This window comes from Amphiura filiformis, chromosome 11 (assembly GCF_039555335.1).
Source record: "Amphiura filiformis chromosome 11, Afil_fr2py, whole genome shotgun sequence".
NCBI classification, from domain to species: Eukaryota; Metazoa; Echinodermata; class Ophiuroidea; order Amphilepidida; family Amphiuridae; genus Amphiura; species Amphiura filiformis.
This window is the reverse complement of record NC_092638.1, coordinates 29,818,837-29,839,417: the sequence shown is the minus strand read 5'-3', so window position 1 is coordinate 29,839,417 and position 20,581 is coordinate 29,818,837. Positions and strand designations below refer to the sequence as shown.

The window sequence follows — 20,581 nt, the reverse complement described above, 5'->3', positions numbered from 1 at the left end:
TTTTGCCTGCTGCATTCACGTTAGCCTGGGTTGTTTGGTGTTGGCGTGCACAGTTTTGGAGCCTGCCTATTGGTGGCGATTCTAAAATTATGTGCTGTATTCTTTCTTTGCTTTGAAATAGTGCTACATATTGTTTTGATTATTGTTATGAAACGTTATTTAAATTATTCAAAATCGCTCACTGTGATTTATCCAAACGTGTCACATAAGATTCCTACATTTGAAATAATGTACCCAGAGTGCATCTGGAACACAGTAAAGCATGTATTTTTTACACACAGCAATTTTTTTATGAATGCAGTTGTCAGCGATGCACAGTCACTTGAACTGTGGATATGCATATGCACTTTACAATGATGTAAACTACTCAAATATTTGGACACAAACTGGTATTTTCTCTTTAAAATCGCACAATTTTTATGGCAAGAGTAAATAACGTTTGCTGCCTTAACCTTTACACCCAGATAATATCAGCTGCCACTAACCTATTATTTACTTTTTTACTGCCTTGGGCACATTATTTGGATGTAAAGAATAATGCATTACCCTTTATTCTTAATTATTCACCCTTCACCTTTGTTTCTTAACCATTGAGGTATAGGATAATGAAGTTAAGAGCACAAGTACTGAATAATTAAATTGACTACCAGAACTCTACCAACATATTGTGCAAAAATATGCAAAATAAAAAGGGGTTTTTTTTTGGCTAAAACTGATTGAAAATTGAGGTTATAGCACTCTCAGTGGCACCATCTCCAAAAACTTGTGAATAAAACATCTTTTTACAAAAAAACCTTAAAATGTAAAAAAATTTGCACATATTTTTCAGACACACAGGTATCTCCCTCAATAGTTCATTCATTAATCAATGCTTGTTGTTTGAATTATAAAATATCTGCTAAGTAAATGCCTTGTGATTGGTCAACAGTAGCTTGTTCAAACTATGCTTTCCCTGTGTGGCTACAATCACTGCAGGTCTTTGTATTCCATTTCCCTGATATACATAAATATAAAAACATATTGATCAGGCAATCAAGCATTCATTTCGAGAAAAATATCAGCGCCATAAAAAAGTGAGCAACTTTACAAGCATGCAAAGATTATCGCAATTACAATCTTCCTGAGATGAAAGCTTTGCATTTCAAGAGTTCATCAGGCACAAAAGTCGATAAACGCTATGTGCTGCCTCATGTTAACTTAATTAATGCCGTCTTGTGTTATCTTCATTAATGTTGTAATAGATATCTTTATTTTACACCAAAGTATACATTTGCTTTGAATGGCTATCAACTTTTTCAATACCAGTTACCATATCTTGTGTCGCTCTCTAATTAGCCATTTATACATGTACATTGGTATTTTGTTAGGCTAAACAAAAAAATATTGTCTCAAAGCACCCACACGCATTCGTTTTTTCTTAACACATAAATTTCAGCTGAAACAGCAAATTCATTTTCTATTTAAGTTTTATTTTTCATTTTTTTGCCGTTTAAATAATGAAATTCTGAGAAATATTTTGAAAAAAAATTTCGATTATAGGTATAAAACAATTGATATTTTACTTGGAATTATGTAAATGAACCACAATTTTATGCTGTGTACTTTTGAGCACTCACAAATGACATCTTAATTCAAAATAAAGTTTTAAAAATTATCTTAAAAACAGCAAAACGCATTACGGAGTCATTTTTGAAACGGCCAAGTGTTTTGAGACATAATTTTTTTTTGTTTAGCCTTACTCGATAACATAATTAATATTAAGAGAAACACAAGACAGCAGTTGGATCAATAAATTTTACATCAACACTCTTCATTTGTACCTAAATAGTTCAGTGTTTCACATTCAGTTTTTCCATCACAGTATGTTGGTTACATGTATCACAAGCTATAGGCTATATACATATATGCTCACAAACATACTGTGACTGTAAAGAGACTGGACGCAAGTTGTGCATGAGAGCTCAAGCAGAAGAACCAAGACATAATATGTCACAGAAAAACTACTCATAATATATGACACAATCTCATCCAATCAGATCGAAGTCAGAAATTTTGAAAAATGATTTATTCCCATTACTAATTGCTCAGTACCTGTGCTTCTTGATGTTAAAATTTGCAAGTCCCTGAGCTGGCATAAGGTTAAAGTTGTGAACTTTTTTACACATCCATTTCTGTTTCTTATTGTTTTTGCACCTTATTTTTGCTTATATCTCAATTTTATTATTGCCGACTTCAGTCTGACCGGATCAGATCATCTCCCATATATATAATATTTTCTTTTTGACACATTTAGAAATGAATGCAGTTAAATATATTTTTAGATACCATGCTTACAGTGTAAACCAGTTCCTCAAAAATACAAAGAATTTAAGAGAAGTTAGGTTTCAAAATATAGATATTTTGACTCATATTTAATTCGCCATAGAAGTATAGTGTTAATTACCATAGCAATAGGTGAAAACAATTTTGAATGTATTACCCTGCACTAGACGTAAGCTGTAACTATCAAAGATAGGCGTAAAGACCTGGACCGTAATTCTATGGAAATTTCACATCAATGTACTTTTCACTCACACCTGTACAATTAGTGTCTTCGAAAAGAGCGGTATTCAATCTATGATTGCATACATGCACAGACATGAAAGGTGATGAGTGCGGCTTACTTAAAGTGCAAGGCAATACATTTAAAAATCGTTTTCACCTATCGCTTTGTTAATAAATCCACGACATCACTATCTCTACGGCGGATAGACTTATTTTAGAGTATAATAATATACTGCAGAGTATCACTGATATAACAAACCATGCACATGTTAAAATGTATAATCAGCCTTATTAGGTAAAATCAGTTATAATGTGAACTTTGGCTTTGGTATGAGAATACTATAGACACAGAACACATCACAGCTTTATAATAAACATCTCTTTCCTTTCATGAAATTGAACAATTGATATGCAAGTTACTTTCAGGTGCTGAAACCGTACAACTTTGCTGTTTTTGATACAATGTACTTTTGTTGATGATCTATAAAATGGAAAATTTTTCAGATTTATATATGTTAAACATCAAGCTCAGTACAAATCACTTCAGGTTTTTGTTTGTTTACTCTCGTACAATCACATATACATATACATGTAATACATGCATCACCAAAAGTACATGTAACTACCCTTCAGCTTGGCTGCAAAAAACCAAAACCAACCAAATTGTTTGCACATTTTGAGAGCTTATATGTGACCATCCACCACGAAGTGCTGGTAAAGTCGGCTCTAGATCATTTTCTGTTTTTGAAAGAATTTACTTTCAGCTTCAAAATGACACCTCGACCAGCTTCATCGGACATCTGGAAGTGAAGTTATAGTTCAGCAAAGGTCAAATTCCTAGTATATTCAACATAGAAATCCAATTACTGTTTTTGATTGTATCTCAAAATGGAAAATGCCGACTTTACGACCAGTTTGTGGTGGATGGGCACATATTTGTGGAAATAGCACCTATTGTCATGGTGCCTCTTTGCAGTGCACAAGTTGCAGGTTTAGAAGGTTGCATTGAAAAGCTTATTATGCAATATGATATTTTCTGTATGATAGACTTTTCAATGGGTTCAAGCAAAACTTTAGAATCTGCATCATTTTCAGTCAAAAAACCACCAAAGCAACAACGTTTGGAATATTGTCACAAATAAGGTATCAAATGTGAAGATCATAAGCAGGCTTCATTTTGCTGTTTTACTGAAAATCTGCTGCACAGATCTGATGTACAGATTTAGAGATATATTGTCTTCCATAAAAAGGAGTAATTACTTTTACGACATGTTTAGATTTGTCACATATATTACTAATAATATGAATCAAGTTTCATAGTTTGAGATAAATTACCATGACTTCAGGAGTTCAGGTAGAAAAGTTTTTGATACCAACTTGTGCTTTTATATTATGAAAGATAATAACATACACTAATTTCTTGTTTCCAACTTTGATTGTACCAATATCAATCAATATAGCTAATATTGATCAACTTTTTATATCAGTGTAAAATTACCATTGTGTGTTTCAAGCATTGCACAGAATATAGTGTACCATATGGAACCTATCCATGTAAAGGCACAACAAATTATTAATTCACCTAACATCCCATAAGCTTAAATTTCCTTCAGAAGTATATTGCAAAAAAATTTTTAATCACTTATGTAGACTGTTTTTGTTTAAAGAATATTTAAAATTAGACTTCCAACAAAATTTTGCTAACTGAGAGCGCTTTTGAGTAACTTCCTCATAATGAGCTCTTAAGTTTCTTGATAATGGCTACTGACCAACCTGATTGGAAGACATCACAGTGGGTGATGTCACCCAAGTTGTAAAATTCCTGTCTCTGTTCTTAATCAGGTTGTCCCACAAAGGATCTAGTTCCAATCCTGGGTTTTTGTTTTGTATCATTTTAATAAATTTGTAGTCCCTTGACCTTCCCCTCACAACTGTCTTATTGTTGTGAACTCCCATCGTAAAAGCCTATCCAAAACAATATCTCTGACAGGATGTCCCCCTTAATAATAAAAAAAAAGCAGATATAAAACCCTGATACTAAACTTTGATATGATATGGCGCATTGGGCAATAACACGTTTTGTAAAACCATGCCCAAGTCAACCACGGTAGTATTAAATTTCTTGGAATTCTGCTGAATTGTATCACATAAAAGACAACCTATGCTTAAGATAATGTGATAACATTTCATAACATTTTAAAATAAAAACAACATTTTTTTGGCAAAAGTAGCATTTCTTTTGGGATATGTATGTATCCACACAAGTTTTGGAGTTGCATGCTATGAAACGGACGGCTCCATTTCCTTTTCATCACCTATAATATGGGCGCTTACAAAATTTCATACGGTGTCATACTGAACAAGACAAGACACAAGAAGACAGCGATATAGGAAGGATACATAAGGTCATCTAAACATTTTCTAGGAAGATTGTCATCGTTGGGCAGGAAAAAACTCCTATGTGTCATTAGCCCCTGAACATGCTTAAAGCAAAACCTCTTCGCAATTTTGTTTTAAACATGTTCAAGGGTCACTAGTACATAGGAGTTTTTCATGCCCAACGATGTTGTCAAGAAACAAAACAAGCTGGTACAAGCAAAAACCCTGTTGTTTGATGCAGCAAACTGCGTCAACACATGATGGCCGGTTCCCCAAACGTATTTCCACTGAAAACACTGGAAATTCTTTTCCAAGGACAGGAGGTCGTGAACCATGCAAGACAGAACACACTGTAGTTTTTCCCTATGATATAGTTAAATGTATCACACACAAGGTAGAAAAAAAATTGCATCCGTCGTTGGAGTTTCTGACGAACAGTAATATCAAGAGTACATAATTCCTTGATTTCTAATGTAGTAGTCAGTGTCTTTAATTTTCATAGGACAGATTTATACCGTCGTTATTCGTATTCCAATATCCGCTTATGGTAGAATAATAGGTACCTGTATTGAAAGAAAAAAGAGAAAAATAAAAGCATTTATAGTAAATATCATGAAAATCACAAGTAAATAAGTATACATGTACTGTTGCTATAATGACCCAAAAAGCGCAGTGATTTACCCACAACATCATTCTACAGTCAAATCCCAACAGAGGTCCTAATCTTCACAGGCTTAAGTTTTTCTGTTCAGTCCAGTCAATAATTTCAGTGCATTGATATACTGAATCCATAAAAGTGTATCGCCTTTGGGTACCTGTATATGGAGAAGTCGTGTACAGTGGCTATTGTGCATATGTATTGCATGTTTGATTCACTAGTCTTGTGCTGCCCAACAAATAGTTTGAAGCTTGAACCAACTCCAGCTATTGCCATGTTGAGAATGGCATGTACACTGGCTTGTGAATATTGCATACCCATATTTGAGCCACCGTTCTCGTTTCACAACAATATTTTAAGTTGAACAAGTTTTCCACAAATTTGGCTTCATGGAGACCCTTCATATGAAGAGCTTAGTTTCAAAACCCCTTACATCCACTTGCCCAATTTTGAGAACACATCAAAAAATCATCAAAAAGTCACTGATATATGTTTGCAACAAAAGCAGTTTTTGGCGGGATGCTTGGGTAGGATGAGCAACCCGCCAAAAACTGCTTTTGTTGAAATCCCCCATATATCAGTGTTTTTTTGATGATTTTTGATGTGTTCTCAAAATGGGCAAGTGGATGTAAGGGGTTTTGAAACTAAGCTCTTCATATACTCAACTCAAAAGTTTCCAATAAGAAACACATAATTTTGGCACATCCTGTGGAGCCTATTGTCATTAAGTGCCTTCCCAAGACCCCTGTTGGGATCATAGTAAATTATACCCATTTGGCTACATCAAGACCTCCTCAAAATCTCTGAATATTGCCTTAAATTTTATAAATGACTGAACCAGCCCCCATTAGGTACCATGTTGCCAGATACTCACCCTTCACTATGTAGAACATCATGTACAGAGGCTTTGGTGATTGTTGCATCATCACATTTGAACCACTGATTCTTGTGTTGCCTAATGAAACATGTGTAGTGACCTGCTTCTAGCGTTCCAAGGTGATTGACTACTGCAAATAGTGAATACCTAAAAACAGAATAAAGAAAATGATGCATGACATTGTAGTTAATTCAATGCAACAAGAAGATTGATGATGGTTGTACCCTACTAAAGTTTGTTTGGCTTATATAAGGCGGAAATTATTCGACTTTTGTCACTGCACGCATCAATAAGTTCCAAATCACGCTCGCGTAAATTCACATAAGCGTGCGCCAGTCACACATTACGCAACACACAACTAGCGTAAACATTGTGCCCAACTGTGTGCATTCAATTATATACACGGTGTTATGAGTCTTATTTTTTCTGCCTTATAAAAGCCAAACTTTACTGTGGGGACCTTTATGAGAATAATGCATGCAAATGTTCGCATCTGTGAATATCAAAATGTTATTCCAAAAGACAGCTGATGAGATTTGCGTCAATTACAGGTATTGAAGAGCTTATTTCCAAACCGTGTTAAGTTCACAAACCCATGTTGCTGATTTACCTGTGCGATATTGCTATGTGTTGTGATGCTATAGGTATTATAATTTCAGATGCACCATTACAAAGCAAGCGTGGACGCACAGTAATAATACTGTGTGAGGCCTTTGTTTCCCAAATGAGAACACAATAGTCAAAGGCCTCACACACATACAGTTTTTGATGTTACATTTTTAAAAATATTCAGCACATGATCATGTCACAACAGTAAGGTTAGCTTTAAATTCAGTTATGCAAAGATCGTGCTATTTGATCCTGCACATGGAGTCTCCATCTTACTCCCACCAAAGGAGGTTCTCCATGCACGAAAAGTGCATTTGAATTTTTCGTGCTTTTCTAGCAACACGCCAGAAGACTTTTTGCAAAGCGTACACTGTAACTGAAACATGTCTGTTAAAGTCGTACACACACCCCTAACACTCTGCAAGTAGAGCCTCGTTTGAGATGACTGTGCAAATGGTCAATAATACTCACTTGTTGTCTGAGGTAGAAGTGATACTTGGGGATTGCGTGTGCCCTCGCCACCCGTTGGCACGTCGGTGAGTGGACATGTATGGAGTCATGTCTAGCTCATGGGGGAATGAGATGATGGACGATATTTTCTTGCGGAATCTTGTGGAGTGTTCAAACCTCTGCAAATAAAAAAAGGGAAAAAGTTACATCACGTAAACAGACACTTTAGTCCATACCTGCAAATAAGGGGAAATGAGAACTTCCAGGTCAAGACACACCAGTCTAGCCAAGATACACCATCACAGTAGGGGTTTACTGGCAGCAGTTTTCTAAATGCGACACAATCTGGTCCATGGGGGGCCAAAGGAGGCATTTTTGAAGATTGAGTTACTGTAATTATTACATTATACATAGAATAGGCTATCATTTACTGAAAGCACCAAAGGTCTAGCATACTTGGTTCTAAAGTTGGGAAGTTTTTTGATGTCTATTTTCTTATGTATTTTGTTTTTTACTCCATATTTTTACCTTTATCTCAATTTCAAATTTTCTGCCTTTGGCCCCCATGGACCAAATCGTGTCACAAATACTCTTATTACAGTGAGCATTATTAAGACCCACACGAGTCTATTTGTTATCAACAATTAAATATTTTTGCCCTTTATTTGCAACATTTGCTGAAAAACACTTATCATATATCAGACTAAGGTTACAAACTACCATATGTACGGAACCCTCAAGTGCGGAGGACAAAACCAATAGCAGCAAACCATAAGGGTTGCGCTGGTTCGGCCAGCGTTTTCGTGTGTATATGTGTGCTCGGATGATTGTGCAATTGCATCACAAAGGATGTCTGCGCTTGTAGTCCGTTTATGCTGTAGTGTTTTGTTGTATTCCAGGTGGTTAGGGTTAATCAAACTAAACTTTTATGACAGATCTATATGAAAAGTTGACGAGTCATATTGTGTAAACAATCTTGTGTGGAATACCGACTCATTTACATATATCAAGCTCTATGCTTCTGGCAGAGATGTTTATGCGAGTCCTCTTGAAATCTTGAGTATTACCAAATTAATTGAAGGCTCAGTATATCAATCCTCATCTCCATTTTGAGATGTTTGGAGAGATGCCAACATTAACATCCAGAAAATAGGGTGGATCCAAACAAAAAATGTGGAGGTTTTCAAAATTACATGCAACTTCAATGGCACATAACGTGTCAGAAATAGGGAGGTTGCCAAATTCGGGTATCAAAATGGACAAAAATGTTTCCAAAAATAGGGAGGGTTGGCATCTCTGTATTTGTTTTGAAAAAATTCTGGCCTCACATTCCTTTGTATAAAGGCTATGCTTTACTGGTCTGAGGCTTTATTGGGGTTGGAGTCTTTGTTGTCACTGGAAATCCTGTTATTTTCTGCAAATTTTGGCACCAAAATCTTACTTTAGACAAAATTGGAGATGAGGCAATGTTGCATTGAGCCTTTATTAGGCTATTCCAGTTAAAATCCACACTACCCCTGTGGAAGATTTTGGAAATATATTCCACAGGGGGAGAATGGTTTTCAAATGTAATTGGTCAGGGTTAATCATTTTGAGACCCATACCCCCCCCCAGTTATGGGTTTACCTATATCTTCCACAACTGACGTACGTTTTTCAAATGGAAGTTACCCAACTGTCTATTCTATTCAAAACTCATACTCCCTCTGTGGAAGTCTTTGGCTAAATCTTCCACATGGGTAGTGTGGATTGGAAAAGCCTATAATTATCTGGTTAATATATTGGTTGCACCAATATAATGTATTGATTTGGTTTACAACAATCACTTTACCTTTAGATGGAAGCATGCTACTAATGGTAATTTCTTCATGGTGAGCTGTTTGGTCGACTCCTGGTAACTTTGGCATGTACTACATTTGATTTTTGCACCACTTCCTAGATGCTCTGGTCTCGTAAATCTGAAATGATATTGTAAACGATTATAAAACCTTTCTTCTTACATAAACCCCGGAAATGACATTTTAAGACAACATGTGCTATCTACATCAAGCTCTCTGCTTCTTTCCGACATGTTGAAGCAGGCCATGTGATATCTTGACACTTTTCAACATTCCTCCATTTATTTCCTTGCTGATTTGCAAGTACTTTATTAAATACTAATATTTTATTAAAACTGTTCCACTGTGTGAATATTTTTGATTTTGCATTTGCAATGTGCTTTTTGACTGTGCTCCACTAGTCCCTGTCATGTAATGTCCAAATTCAAACATGAATGCAGCCATCACATTTTACTTTAGTTTTCTTGTGTTCATATGACACCTAGGTTTCATTATCATTGAGGTATAGGACTTTTTATTTTTTCGGAGAAGAGCAGGTAGGGCAACTACTTGATTATATTTCTACATGTTCATTTGAAAATTTTAGAAAATTCACACGAGGCCATTTTTTTTTTAATCACATTTTGTTCCTAAAATGGGGGTTATAGCGCCTTCAACGGGCACTCTCTCCATAGGGCTACATGTAAAGACCAGTTATAGACAAATGGCCCTAAAATAAACCAGCCTCGTTCATTTTTCCTCAAATTTTGCATATGATGTAGATTTAACATCTGGAATGTAATGCAAGTGGTGTCGTTGCTGCTCTTCTAAATTAATTTTTAAAATGTCCGCCCCAGACCAAGGTGATGACAAAACATCCTCTCATCCAACCTCAATATAAAACCGATATTTTGTTCTCTTACCTTCTAAGACAGTCATCTAATGATGAGGGAACATCATCAAAGCCTGTTGGTGACATGAGACCGGTGTCCCCATTGTGAACGCTATAACTACTAGTACTGGAACCTGAAACAAAATATGGCAAAGTACATGATCACATATAAAATGGAATTGACTCAAGTTTATTTAGACAGAAACACTAAATCAAAAGCTAGCTAGCAATTTAGATCTCTATTCCATCCAGCCAATGCCATACATTTATTTCGTGAATTAGTTACTCACCACACACGTACAGCATTTAAGTTTCAGTGATGCTATACCATTTTTCAAACTGATGTGGTAGTGACGTCAGTGCGCATTTCATTGAGCGTAGCCTCAAATTGCTAGCGTTCGCTCAAAACGCTGGTGTACACACACGCTTAAAGATGCCGCATAGATGCTGCTTCAACATCAGGGTGAAAAATGGTATAAATATAGCAATGCACATTGCAACTTTCAAGAGATTGACATGAATTGGTAACAATTCTAAACAAAACGTCTCCTATGAAACTTACGCTATTCACTTCCCCAAAGCTAAATAATCTATGACAGGCCAGATGCTACAACAAAATTTCTAACAATATTGGCCTGCAATATTATGCCTTTCCCTCATCTTAAGGCCTTGTAATTCATATTTGAATTATTTGAATCATTTGGATGGGTTGTGTTTAGCTGTTGGTCAAATTAAAACTAGCCAGAACAAGAAACAAGCTTTAAAAGTAGGTGGGTGGGTCTACTGTTTACCTGGACCATAGATTAATAACACATTTAGACTGGAATGTTCCATGCCTGTGCCCTCTAAGCCTAATTTAGCTGACGTCGGTACAGCATTCGGACCTGGCGACATCGCTCATCTGAGTGCACACAGAGTGCTCAACTTGTCAGAGCTTACGCCCGTAATCTCTTTTTTATCTATACACTTTTGAGTTCGCTAATGCACCCCTCGCTTATTGTCGACCCCAATAGGTAACATGCCCACCTTCCGCAGTATGACCTGGACAACGTCTCATCAAGACTGATGCCTGTTTCTCTACGAAAGGACCCGTTTCTACAAGGACCGAATAAAACAAACAAAATGAGACTCACCTGATGAGCTACTATTATCATTGCCTATATCAGGAGGTGGATGATTATTACTACTACTGCTACATGTAGCAGCAGATGAGGTATTGCCTGTGGAATGACTCCCTGAGGGACCCAGGTCTAGCGAGATGTCCCAAAACGGATCCACTGTTGTGGACACACCACTGCAACAAAATAGATAAATAATATACATTAATAAAGAAAATGATGAAATCCATTAAAAATGGGGGAGAAATATTGGAGTGAAAGGTTATTAGTCCCAAAGTGGTTTAATTTAAGTTTAGGGTATTATAGGGTTGGGGGAGAAAGTAAATTTCAGGGGGGGGGGATCAACAAATTTTGTGCAAAATTTTGTGGAAATTTGGGTTTTTACTGGGGGGCAACAGTTCTGACTGGGGCATTTGCCTCCCCCATGGCACCGCCACTGGTTGAGGATAGGGTAAGAATCAGTAGTTGCATTAGGATTAGGTTCAGGGTTTAAGTTATAGGTTAGGGTTAGAATGAGGGTTATGAGTTAGGGCTAATGCGAGGGTTAAGTTGAATTTATACTTGATCACCGAGTGATTGTGCTGCATCACTTTGAAAAGCTATGGGTAATCTGAAGTTTTTGCGATGCATCACCTGCCGCTTCCGTATTTATACTAGTATGCTCAGTCTTTTTGACTAGATCTTTTAGAGCTAAAATAGCATTTTTCCAACTTACTGGTAGAACATTAACAATATTAACATACCAGCATGCCTGGCATGTGACGTCTGATTGCAGCCCTCCCGTAAAAATTTGGTCTATGATACAGGTACAGTGATGAGGATTATTCCCTGCTATTCCATTGTGACCTGAAAGAAAAACAAACAAAATAATAAATAGAAAAATAGATAGATAAATAAGGGCTCTAAATAAATTAACAGATGAAGTCAAAACATGGTCAAATTAAATTTAATGTGAGAGAGAGAAAGAAAGAGTAAAAGAAATAGAGACAGAAACGGTGAAGGAAGAAAGAAAGAAAGATACAAAAGAAAATAGGGAGAGAGAAGAAAGAAAAGAAAAAAAGAAAGGAAAAAACAAAAAGGAAAAAAGAAAAGAAAAAGGAAATTGGAAAGAAAAAGGAAGAAACAATGAATAAGGAAAACCACAATATCTCAGTATGCTAATGCTTCTTAAGAATACTGTATTCTGCTGTTTAAAATCAGTAATTGACTGCAATTAATCACAATCCTTGTGCGGTCAAACTAAATTTAGTATCTCTTCTAGAATGCAATACAATATAACATTTGTCATAATTCTATCAATTCTGAATAATAAAATGCCAGAGCAAGCTTGCTCAGGCAGCCCTTATCCTGCATAATAGAAATCCAGTTCATACACATTTTCTTATTTTTTATGCTGCTAGTATTACAAGACAATCAGCAGGAAAGCACTGGATGGACAATGTCTGTGGGGACGTTGACTGGCGAGAAATTTGATGCATTTTAATGGCGATATTGAATTAAATATAAATTTGTTTCTTGACAGGCTGTGTGCATCCTTATGCAATGCACTATTCCAGTTGAAATCCATACACCCCCTGTGGAAGACATGACCTTAATCTTCCACACAGGGAGTGTGAAATTCAAATGGGGTTACCTGAATGAGTGACTCCATTTGAAATCTACACTCCTTATGGAAGACATGACCTAAATCTTCCACACAGGGAGTGTTAATTTCAAATGGGGTTACCTGAATGGGTAAATCCATTTGAAATCTACACCCACTGTGTGGGAGATTAAGGTCATGTCTTCAATTTGGGGTGTATGGACTTCAACTGGAATAGCCCAATCCAGTTATTATGCCCGCCTGACAGGAAGACCTGTTGTGCATTTGTAATGCTGACATGCAAAGCAAGTCTCTAGTTTTAGGAAAATATTTTCTCAGCTTTTTTCCACATTAAATATTCACCTGCATTTTACAGGTTGCAATATGTTGAAAATGGGCTATTCCATTTGAAATCCATATCCCCACTGAGGAAGATGTTGCTGCATCGATCAGCAAGCATCCTCTGTTTGTTGGAATTCCAAGCAAATTTAACAGTTAAATAATTTAATCACTCAACCATTTTCATCCATAAAGATGTGGAAGATTTCGAGGCCAATTGTGTAAAATTCAAAGAAAATTTTGTTGATTCTAAACTGGAATTTAACGTAAAACTGACAATGTCAATAAAAATATCAGAGAAATAGCTGGAACACTTGTTTGTAGGTCCATCTCAAAACCTTGATCAAATAATATTTTTAAAGCAATATTACAACATTAGCTGAGGACACCCTCAATGTTCTAATCATGTGAACTGCAGTGACCAATCATTGCATACCAGGTCCAGGTTTAATTACTTTTCTAATCAATTAACCACTTGGCCACAGGAGCTTTATGATTAGGCAGGTTAAAATTTGAACCTACAAATGAGAAATTTATGTCTCACATTTAGACCCTAGAGCTGGATGGATTATTTGCAGGGAGGATATGAGATTAATTGACCACTTATAGGCTTGAATTTCAACCTGCCTAATCATGAACCTCCCATGGCCAAGTGGTTAATAAAGGCACACGACTCGTAAACCTGAGGTCCTGGGTTCGATTCCTGGGCGGAATCACTTGTGTCACCTTTTGATCAAATGTTTCCTTTATTAATTGTGATGGCATTTTATTATATCTAATTGCTGTCGATTATAACACTGCTTTTCGATGTTAAGCTATATTCTTTATTTCTTAATATTCAGTCTTGTTGATGCATACTGCAATGCCAATGCGGGATCCATATTATATTATATTAATTGATGAATTAACTAGAACCTAAAGGCAAGATTAAGAATGGTGTAGTCAAGACGTTGCTTCAATATCGACATGTCAGAATAATTCAAATCCCAAGTTCGACATAATGTCCGCACATTTTGTGAAAATAAATGTTGTCATAATTAATGTATCAACGACAGCACTGCATGCTAAACGAGTGCTATTTATTTGCTACTGGAAGAAAACACCAATATCTACTTCCATGTACTTTTATCACAACATAAAATACCACATTATGTAAAACATTGCATCACCAATATTTCCAGTTCAACTGATATATTAGATCATTGCTTCTATACACTACACACTATTACTAGTATTATTTACTTTTCCAATTTTTTTGACAAAATCGGGTTGAACAAAGGTCACACATATAAATCTATGATTGCTTATTTATGAAGATCGCATGACTTGCCAATGTACCACTGAAATATTAATTCATGTCAATATGAGTAAAGTGTATTCAATGAAATAGAATTGTGATTTGTTGTTTACTTTATTATATTGCAACCACTTTGGGGAAACCCCTGTTGGTGACGGACAATATGGAGAAATAGCTTAATGTCATAGTTTATCAATACTATTTTTTTTCTTTCTTCAACCGGCGTGATATTGATCATTTGTCAAAAATATGGGGAAAACAGTGTAAAGCAGTGTAAAGCAGGGCTAAAAAAAGCCCCAAATCAGGCTTGAAATAAATGAAAACTAGTAAATATTGGCTATAAAAAAGTAGGAATTAATACTTAAATAGGGAAAATATCATGCTTGTTCAATTATGTGTAATGGGAATTATGTATAGTATTATTTTTCTGCTGTTGCTATGCATTTTGCACCTACAATCAACGAATTTAATAGTTGGTACACCTTGACAATATGTTGGAACTCTTCATTGCCGCTCTGATAGTTGAGTGAAATTAGTATAATTATGTTTGATGAGAAGTACATACCTTCTCCTTTCCCCTTCCCTCCCCCATTCCCCCTCAATCAATGTTGGGGAGACTGGAAAGCCCAATGGAAAAAGTGCTGTCATCAACATTGAACTGGGGGAGAGGGGTGGCGATTTACATTTAGTATGCCCGAGTGTGCCAACATTAAATTCTTTGATTGTCCAAGACGAATGTAAAATATTTCATATAAATTTCGTTTTTGTCTCATAACTCAAAAACGGAACGTCGCATGAGCTTCATATTTCACACAATTTGGGAGTGGATTATAGGCCTTTGAATTATAATAAATTTGTAAATAAAGAAATTGCTTTATTTAGGGAGTGGTCATTGAAATCTTCCCCTATGCTAAATTAAACATATTTTGTGATGGGTCTAAACTGCATCTAAAATTGGTTTTTGGTCCATATCTTTAAAACAAAAGCATGTATTACAACCAAATTTTACACATTTTGTTATGATGATATGTTTCCACTTCTATCAAATGTACAGTACGATATTCACTCAATTACGTGAAACACAATGCAAATTATGTAGCACACCATGTAAAGCTATGTGAAAACCGACAAAGGCCAAACAAGCTGCATAATGGCGAAATTTTGCAGTTTAGCTCAAAAAAGTTTGACAACACAGAAAAAAGGACCACGAACAAAATACTAAGGTTTTGTTAATGGTATTAATCATTGAGAGAATAGCGTTGAACTCTATCAAGAAGAGATAAAAATAAATTGCCGGGGTTCGAACCCGGTACCTCCAGGTCATGGGCCACATATCACACCATGGGACTATTATGTGCAACTGTGATAAAGACTTGAATCATTGTACTAATACGTTAAAGATGTTAAACCATGACGCGTATTGAATACTTTTTCTGTAAGTATTGTGTAAACTGAATAAATTATGCGCTATGCATGAAGTTTTGCGAATTGACTCGGTAATCCACGATATATATTCATATTGTGTACAGAAACAGCTCAAAATATAATGGCGTTACTCAGTAACTGACGATATGCCTCGATAATCCACCAAAAAAAACTTGTCTATTCTTTTTTCTAATGATATAATGGATTACCGTGCAATTGCTATTGAATTCAATAGCGTTTGTTTTGGAATACCGTTTGCTTGAATGACCCTGCACAACTTTATGATGACAACCATTATGACTTAAAATGAAAGACCATTTTCACGTCGATCCGTGTAGCTTAATGGTAGCAGAGGTCGCTTCATAATCGAGAGGTCCACGGTTCAAAACTTGGCGCAATTTTTTGTTTGTTTCCCACTCAAAAGGTTACTTGTATTGGAATTGTTAATTTGGCCAAACTTACCTGAATGACAATGTTGTTATTTTTTTTCTTTGATTTAATATATTTGTCTTTTTGATTTATTTATATTTCCAGTGTTTCCTTATTGATAACTTAAATTACCGGTTCATCATGTTTGAAATGGATGGAAACTGTACCTTTTATTCTGAATCAATACAGTTATAATATATATATATTTAAAGATAAAATTGTGAATGATATTAACAATCATTTATGGAAATAAATGAAGAAAGAACAAAACAAGATGAGGCCAACGTATAATGTGCACATTTAACAGTTCAAGTTCTTATCACGCGGTCACGTATATGCATTGAACCATGCTGTCTACTGAAGATAACTAATACATAATTATGTAATGAATGATTTATGACCAATTCCTGACTTTGTTATATTATTTGTTTTCAACAATAATTAGGCGTTGAATTAGGACAACCAAATATTCGTTTACAGCAATTCGTGCTAAATTAATTACGATAATTAAGAAGAAATATGCAACAGCATGTTAATATACGCCTATTGTTAGAAAACGTGTTTATTTGGCCTATATAAAACTCAGCATTGTGGATGTTTTCAATAACCACTCCCTAAACAAACAAATTTCTTTGCCGTCACAATTTTGGTAACATATTTCAAAAGGAAAGTAACTACCAAAAACTTGTGAGTAACAAGAGTTTGATACGACCATCCGTTTTTAAGATATAGCACAAAAAAAATAACTTTGCGCGTGACAGCTTAGAGAACTAATCATGAAATTGGTGTAGGTTAGGGTATGGGCTGTTTCACTGACCGCTCCGTAAAAAAAACCAATTTCTTTATCAACAATTTTATTAAGATTCCAAAGCATATGGTATACTCCCATATCGTGTGCAATATGAAGCTCATATGACATTCCGTTGTTGAATTATGAGTTCAAAACGAAATTGAGATGCATATTTTGCCGTTTAGAGCCTAATACGAAATATGACGTAATTTAGCATAGGAGATGCTTTCAGTGACCATTTCCTAAATAAACCAATTTATTTATCAACAATTTTATACTCATTCTAAAGCACATGGTCAACTCCCACATCGTGTGCAATATGAAGTTCATACGATATTCTGTCATTGAGTTCGGAGACAAAAACGAATTTTAGATGTCATATTTTGCGTTCGCCTCGGACAATCAACGAATTTAATAGTTGGTATACCTTGACAATATGTTGCCGCTCTGATAGTTGAGTGAAATTAGTATAATTATGTTTGATGAGAAGTACATACCTTCTCCTTTCCCCTTCCCTCCCCCATTCCCCCTCAATCAATGTTGGGGAGACTGGAGAGCCCAATGGAAAAAGTGCTGTCATCAACATTGAACTGGGGGAGAGGGGTGGCGATTTACATTTAGTATGCCCGAGTGTGCCAACATTAAATTCTTTGATTGTAGGTTTCATTATCATTGAGGTATAGGACTTTTTATTTTCTTGGAGAAGAGCAGGTAGGGCAACTACTTGATTATATTTCTACATGTTCATACTACATACTCTGAAAATTTTAGAAAAATCACACGGGGCAGTTTTTTAAAATCACATTTTTGTTCCTAAAATGGGGGTTATAGCGCCCTCAACGGGCACTCTCTCCATAGGGCTACATGTAAAGACCAGTTATAGACAAATGGCCCTAAAATAAAACGGCCTCGTTCAATTTTCCACAAATTTTGCATATGATGTAGATTTAACATCTGGAATGTAATGCAGGTGGTGTCGTTGCTGCTCTTCTAAATTCATTTTTAAAATGTCCGCCCCAGACCAAGGTGTTTGTCCAGGTTTATTATTCTTGGTTTATTGGAAATAAATATATGTGATGCGATCAATTATCATCTGGATTTTGCAGAAACCCCCATTGAAATTGAACAACAGTTCGAAAGATATGAGCAACAAAAGAATTTCCAAAACAAAAGGAAAGAAAAGAAACTATATCCTTTGTTTGGCTATATCTCAAAATCAGTATTTCCGAGTTCCAACTGATTTTGCTTGATCGCATCACACATCATAATGCACCCACACTCTGTACATTTTCTGTGGTGTATATTGCAGAGTTATAATTTTTCAGAAACAGGAAACAATGCAAGTAGATAATTTCTTGGAACTATTTTATAAAGGGGCAAAGGTAGTACAGCTTTGTGGTATAGCAAAATAAACAATGAATCTAAACAATTGCTATACATTAGGATGCCCTTTGCATATTTGTGTTTCATTACGTGTATTGTTTGCACTATGATATAGATAGAAAGTCACAATTATAAACAGTTTTGAAATGTAAAATTGGCTATAATCCCGTTTACACAGAAAGAAGTTGACTTCAATTTGCGACATCAATTTCAGATTGCAGCTAAGAATTAGCATAAATTATTTGTTGACACAATGTTTACGCCGACTTCAAAACAAATTGTGAATTTGACTTTTCTGCCATTACATGCTTATGGGCACTTCAAATAACATTTAAATATAAAGTTGATTTTTAATTGAGTGTTCGTTGACACTGCAAAATTCAAGTTTGAAATCAACTGCAGGCTCTGTGTAAACGGGGTCCATGTCATGTTATATTTGCAAATCCCAGGAGGGCACATGTATTTCGAGTTGTATATCACCCGGCGAAGAAGAAATTGCAAATATATAATACTCAAAACAAGAATTTGTCTAGTGTAAAATGGACCCAAAACCAAGTACTATGCAGTTGTGTTCCTACCCTAACCAAGAATTTTACTGTTTGATGAACAAGCTACCGGTATATAGTGATCCGTCAACAGGCCTGAAGGTAAACCAATGCGAAAGCGCATGTTTTGAGGAGTTTTTGAGTACAATTTCATCACCAAGGATTTTACCTGCATTTGAACTGATATTTGTCGGCATCTTGCACGGCCATGAAACAGATTGTTTTTATTTGGCCATCTTAAATGCTGCCTTTTGTTTACAAATATGTAACTATTCTTACATTATTTTCTTTCTTTGTTTAGTTCTGATGACTTCACATATGTCCTCTCAATGTCCGAGGACTGATTTCAACATATCATATATTTTAATTCATATCAATACTAACCTTTACAATGTCTATGTAGTACATTTAATGCCGCTATGAAGAACTCGTGTGCGTCTTGTTGTTCATACCCTGCCAGATGCCTGGCGTGGGTCCATACTAGATGTAGTAACCGATACGGAATGTGAACTGATCTCAGACCTGAGTAAAACTGAAATGAACAAGAAATACAACACATGCAAATTAACATACAATTAATGTTCAGGAGACTGATAGGGCAATATATTATGTTCGCACATACAACAAAATATATACAGAAATAATTTTGACTTATGAAGGACAAATCAATGGGATCATTGGGATATTAAGTCGATGGGATATATGCAAACCCAGGGTTGTAGCTACAGTGGGCAGTTTTAGAGCCCACCACTCAGCTGCAATTTTAGCATTGGAGCCCACCACTCATGAGTCCAAAATTGCACAGTTATGTTGAATTCGGCCCATTTTAACAACAAACTGCCAAATAATGAAGATTTTCATAAAATACCACCCAGCACTAAAAATCAATCTAAGGGACATGTGGGATTATTCTGTTTGATGTGCAGAAGAAATCAGTGGGGTATAGGGGACTTATTTGGAGGTTATGATGGACAATTCATATAGCAATGGAGATATATGCAGGGAATATAATGGAACACATGGGACAATCCAATAGAAAAGAAGTCAAACAAATATATGTGTGACCAATCATTCAATAGGATATAGAAAAAATACATAAATCAGTAGAAAATCAAATATGTTGTTGGATATTTGGAACAATCAGTAGGACTGGGATAAGATGGAACAATGGGAAACAAAACATGAGTAAAAACATCCCTGCATATCCAGAAATGCCCTTTTAAGTGTGTATCTTACCAGGGGCCAAATATTATGAGCACTCAGAATGATGGCAATTTTAATGTGGTTTGATCAAACAATGCAAATCTCTAGTCTGCATAGCAAAATCAATTCTATGTTTTCCGTGCCATTAAATTGGCTGTTTTATCATCTATATTGCTATTGCTTGGGACTTGGGACAGCATTAAATATGCTTCCTCACATCAAAACAAACAGTCTGTTTGACTGAA

General features: G+C 35.6%; 1 protein-coding gene across 1 annotated transcript in view; it reads right to left on the bottom strand.

Moving 5' to 3' along the window:
- Positions 1–4,450: 4,450 nt before the first annotated feature.
- Positions 4,451–20,581, bottom strand: part of LOC140164700 (ubiquitin carboxyl-terminal hydrolase 22-like) — a 58,000-nt gene continuing 41,869 nt past the window's right edge. The window contains exons 6-13 of the mRNA XM_072188054.1: positions 19,518–19,665; positions 12,087–12,189; positions 11,359–11,519; positions 10,257–10,359; positions 9,348–9,474; positions 7,539–7,696; positions 6,456–6,605; positions 4,451–5,486 (exon numbers count right to left, since the gene is read on the bottom strand). Coding sequence (XP_072044155.1) covers positions 5,444–5,486; positions 6,456–6,605; positions 7,539–7,696; positions 9,348–9,474; positions 10,257–10,359; positions 11,359–11,519; positions 12,087–12,189; positions 19,518–19,665 — 993 coding nt within the window. The 3' untranslated portion in view covers positions 4,451–5,443. The remainder of the gene's footprint in view (positions 5,487–6,455; positions 6,606–7,538; positions 7,697–9,347; positions 9,475–10,256; positions 10,360–11,358; positions 11,520–12,086; positions 12,190–19,517; positions 19,666–20,581) is intronic.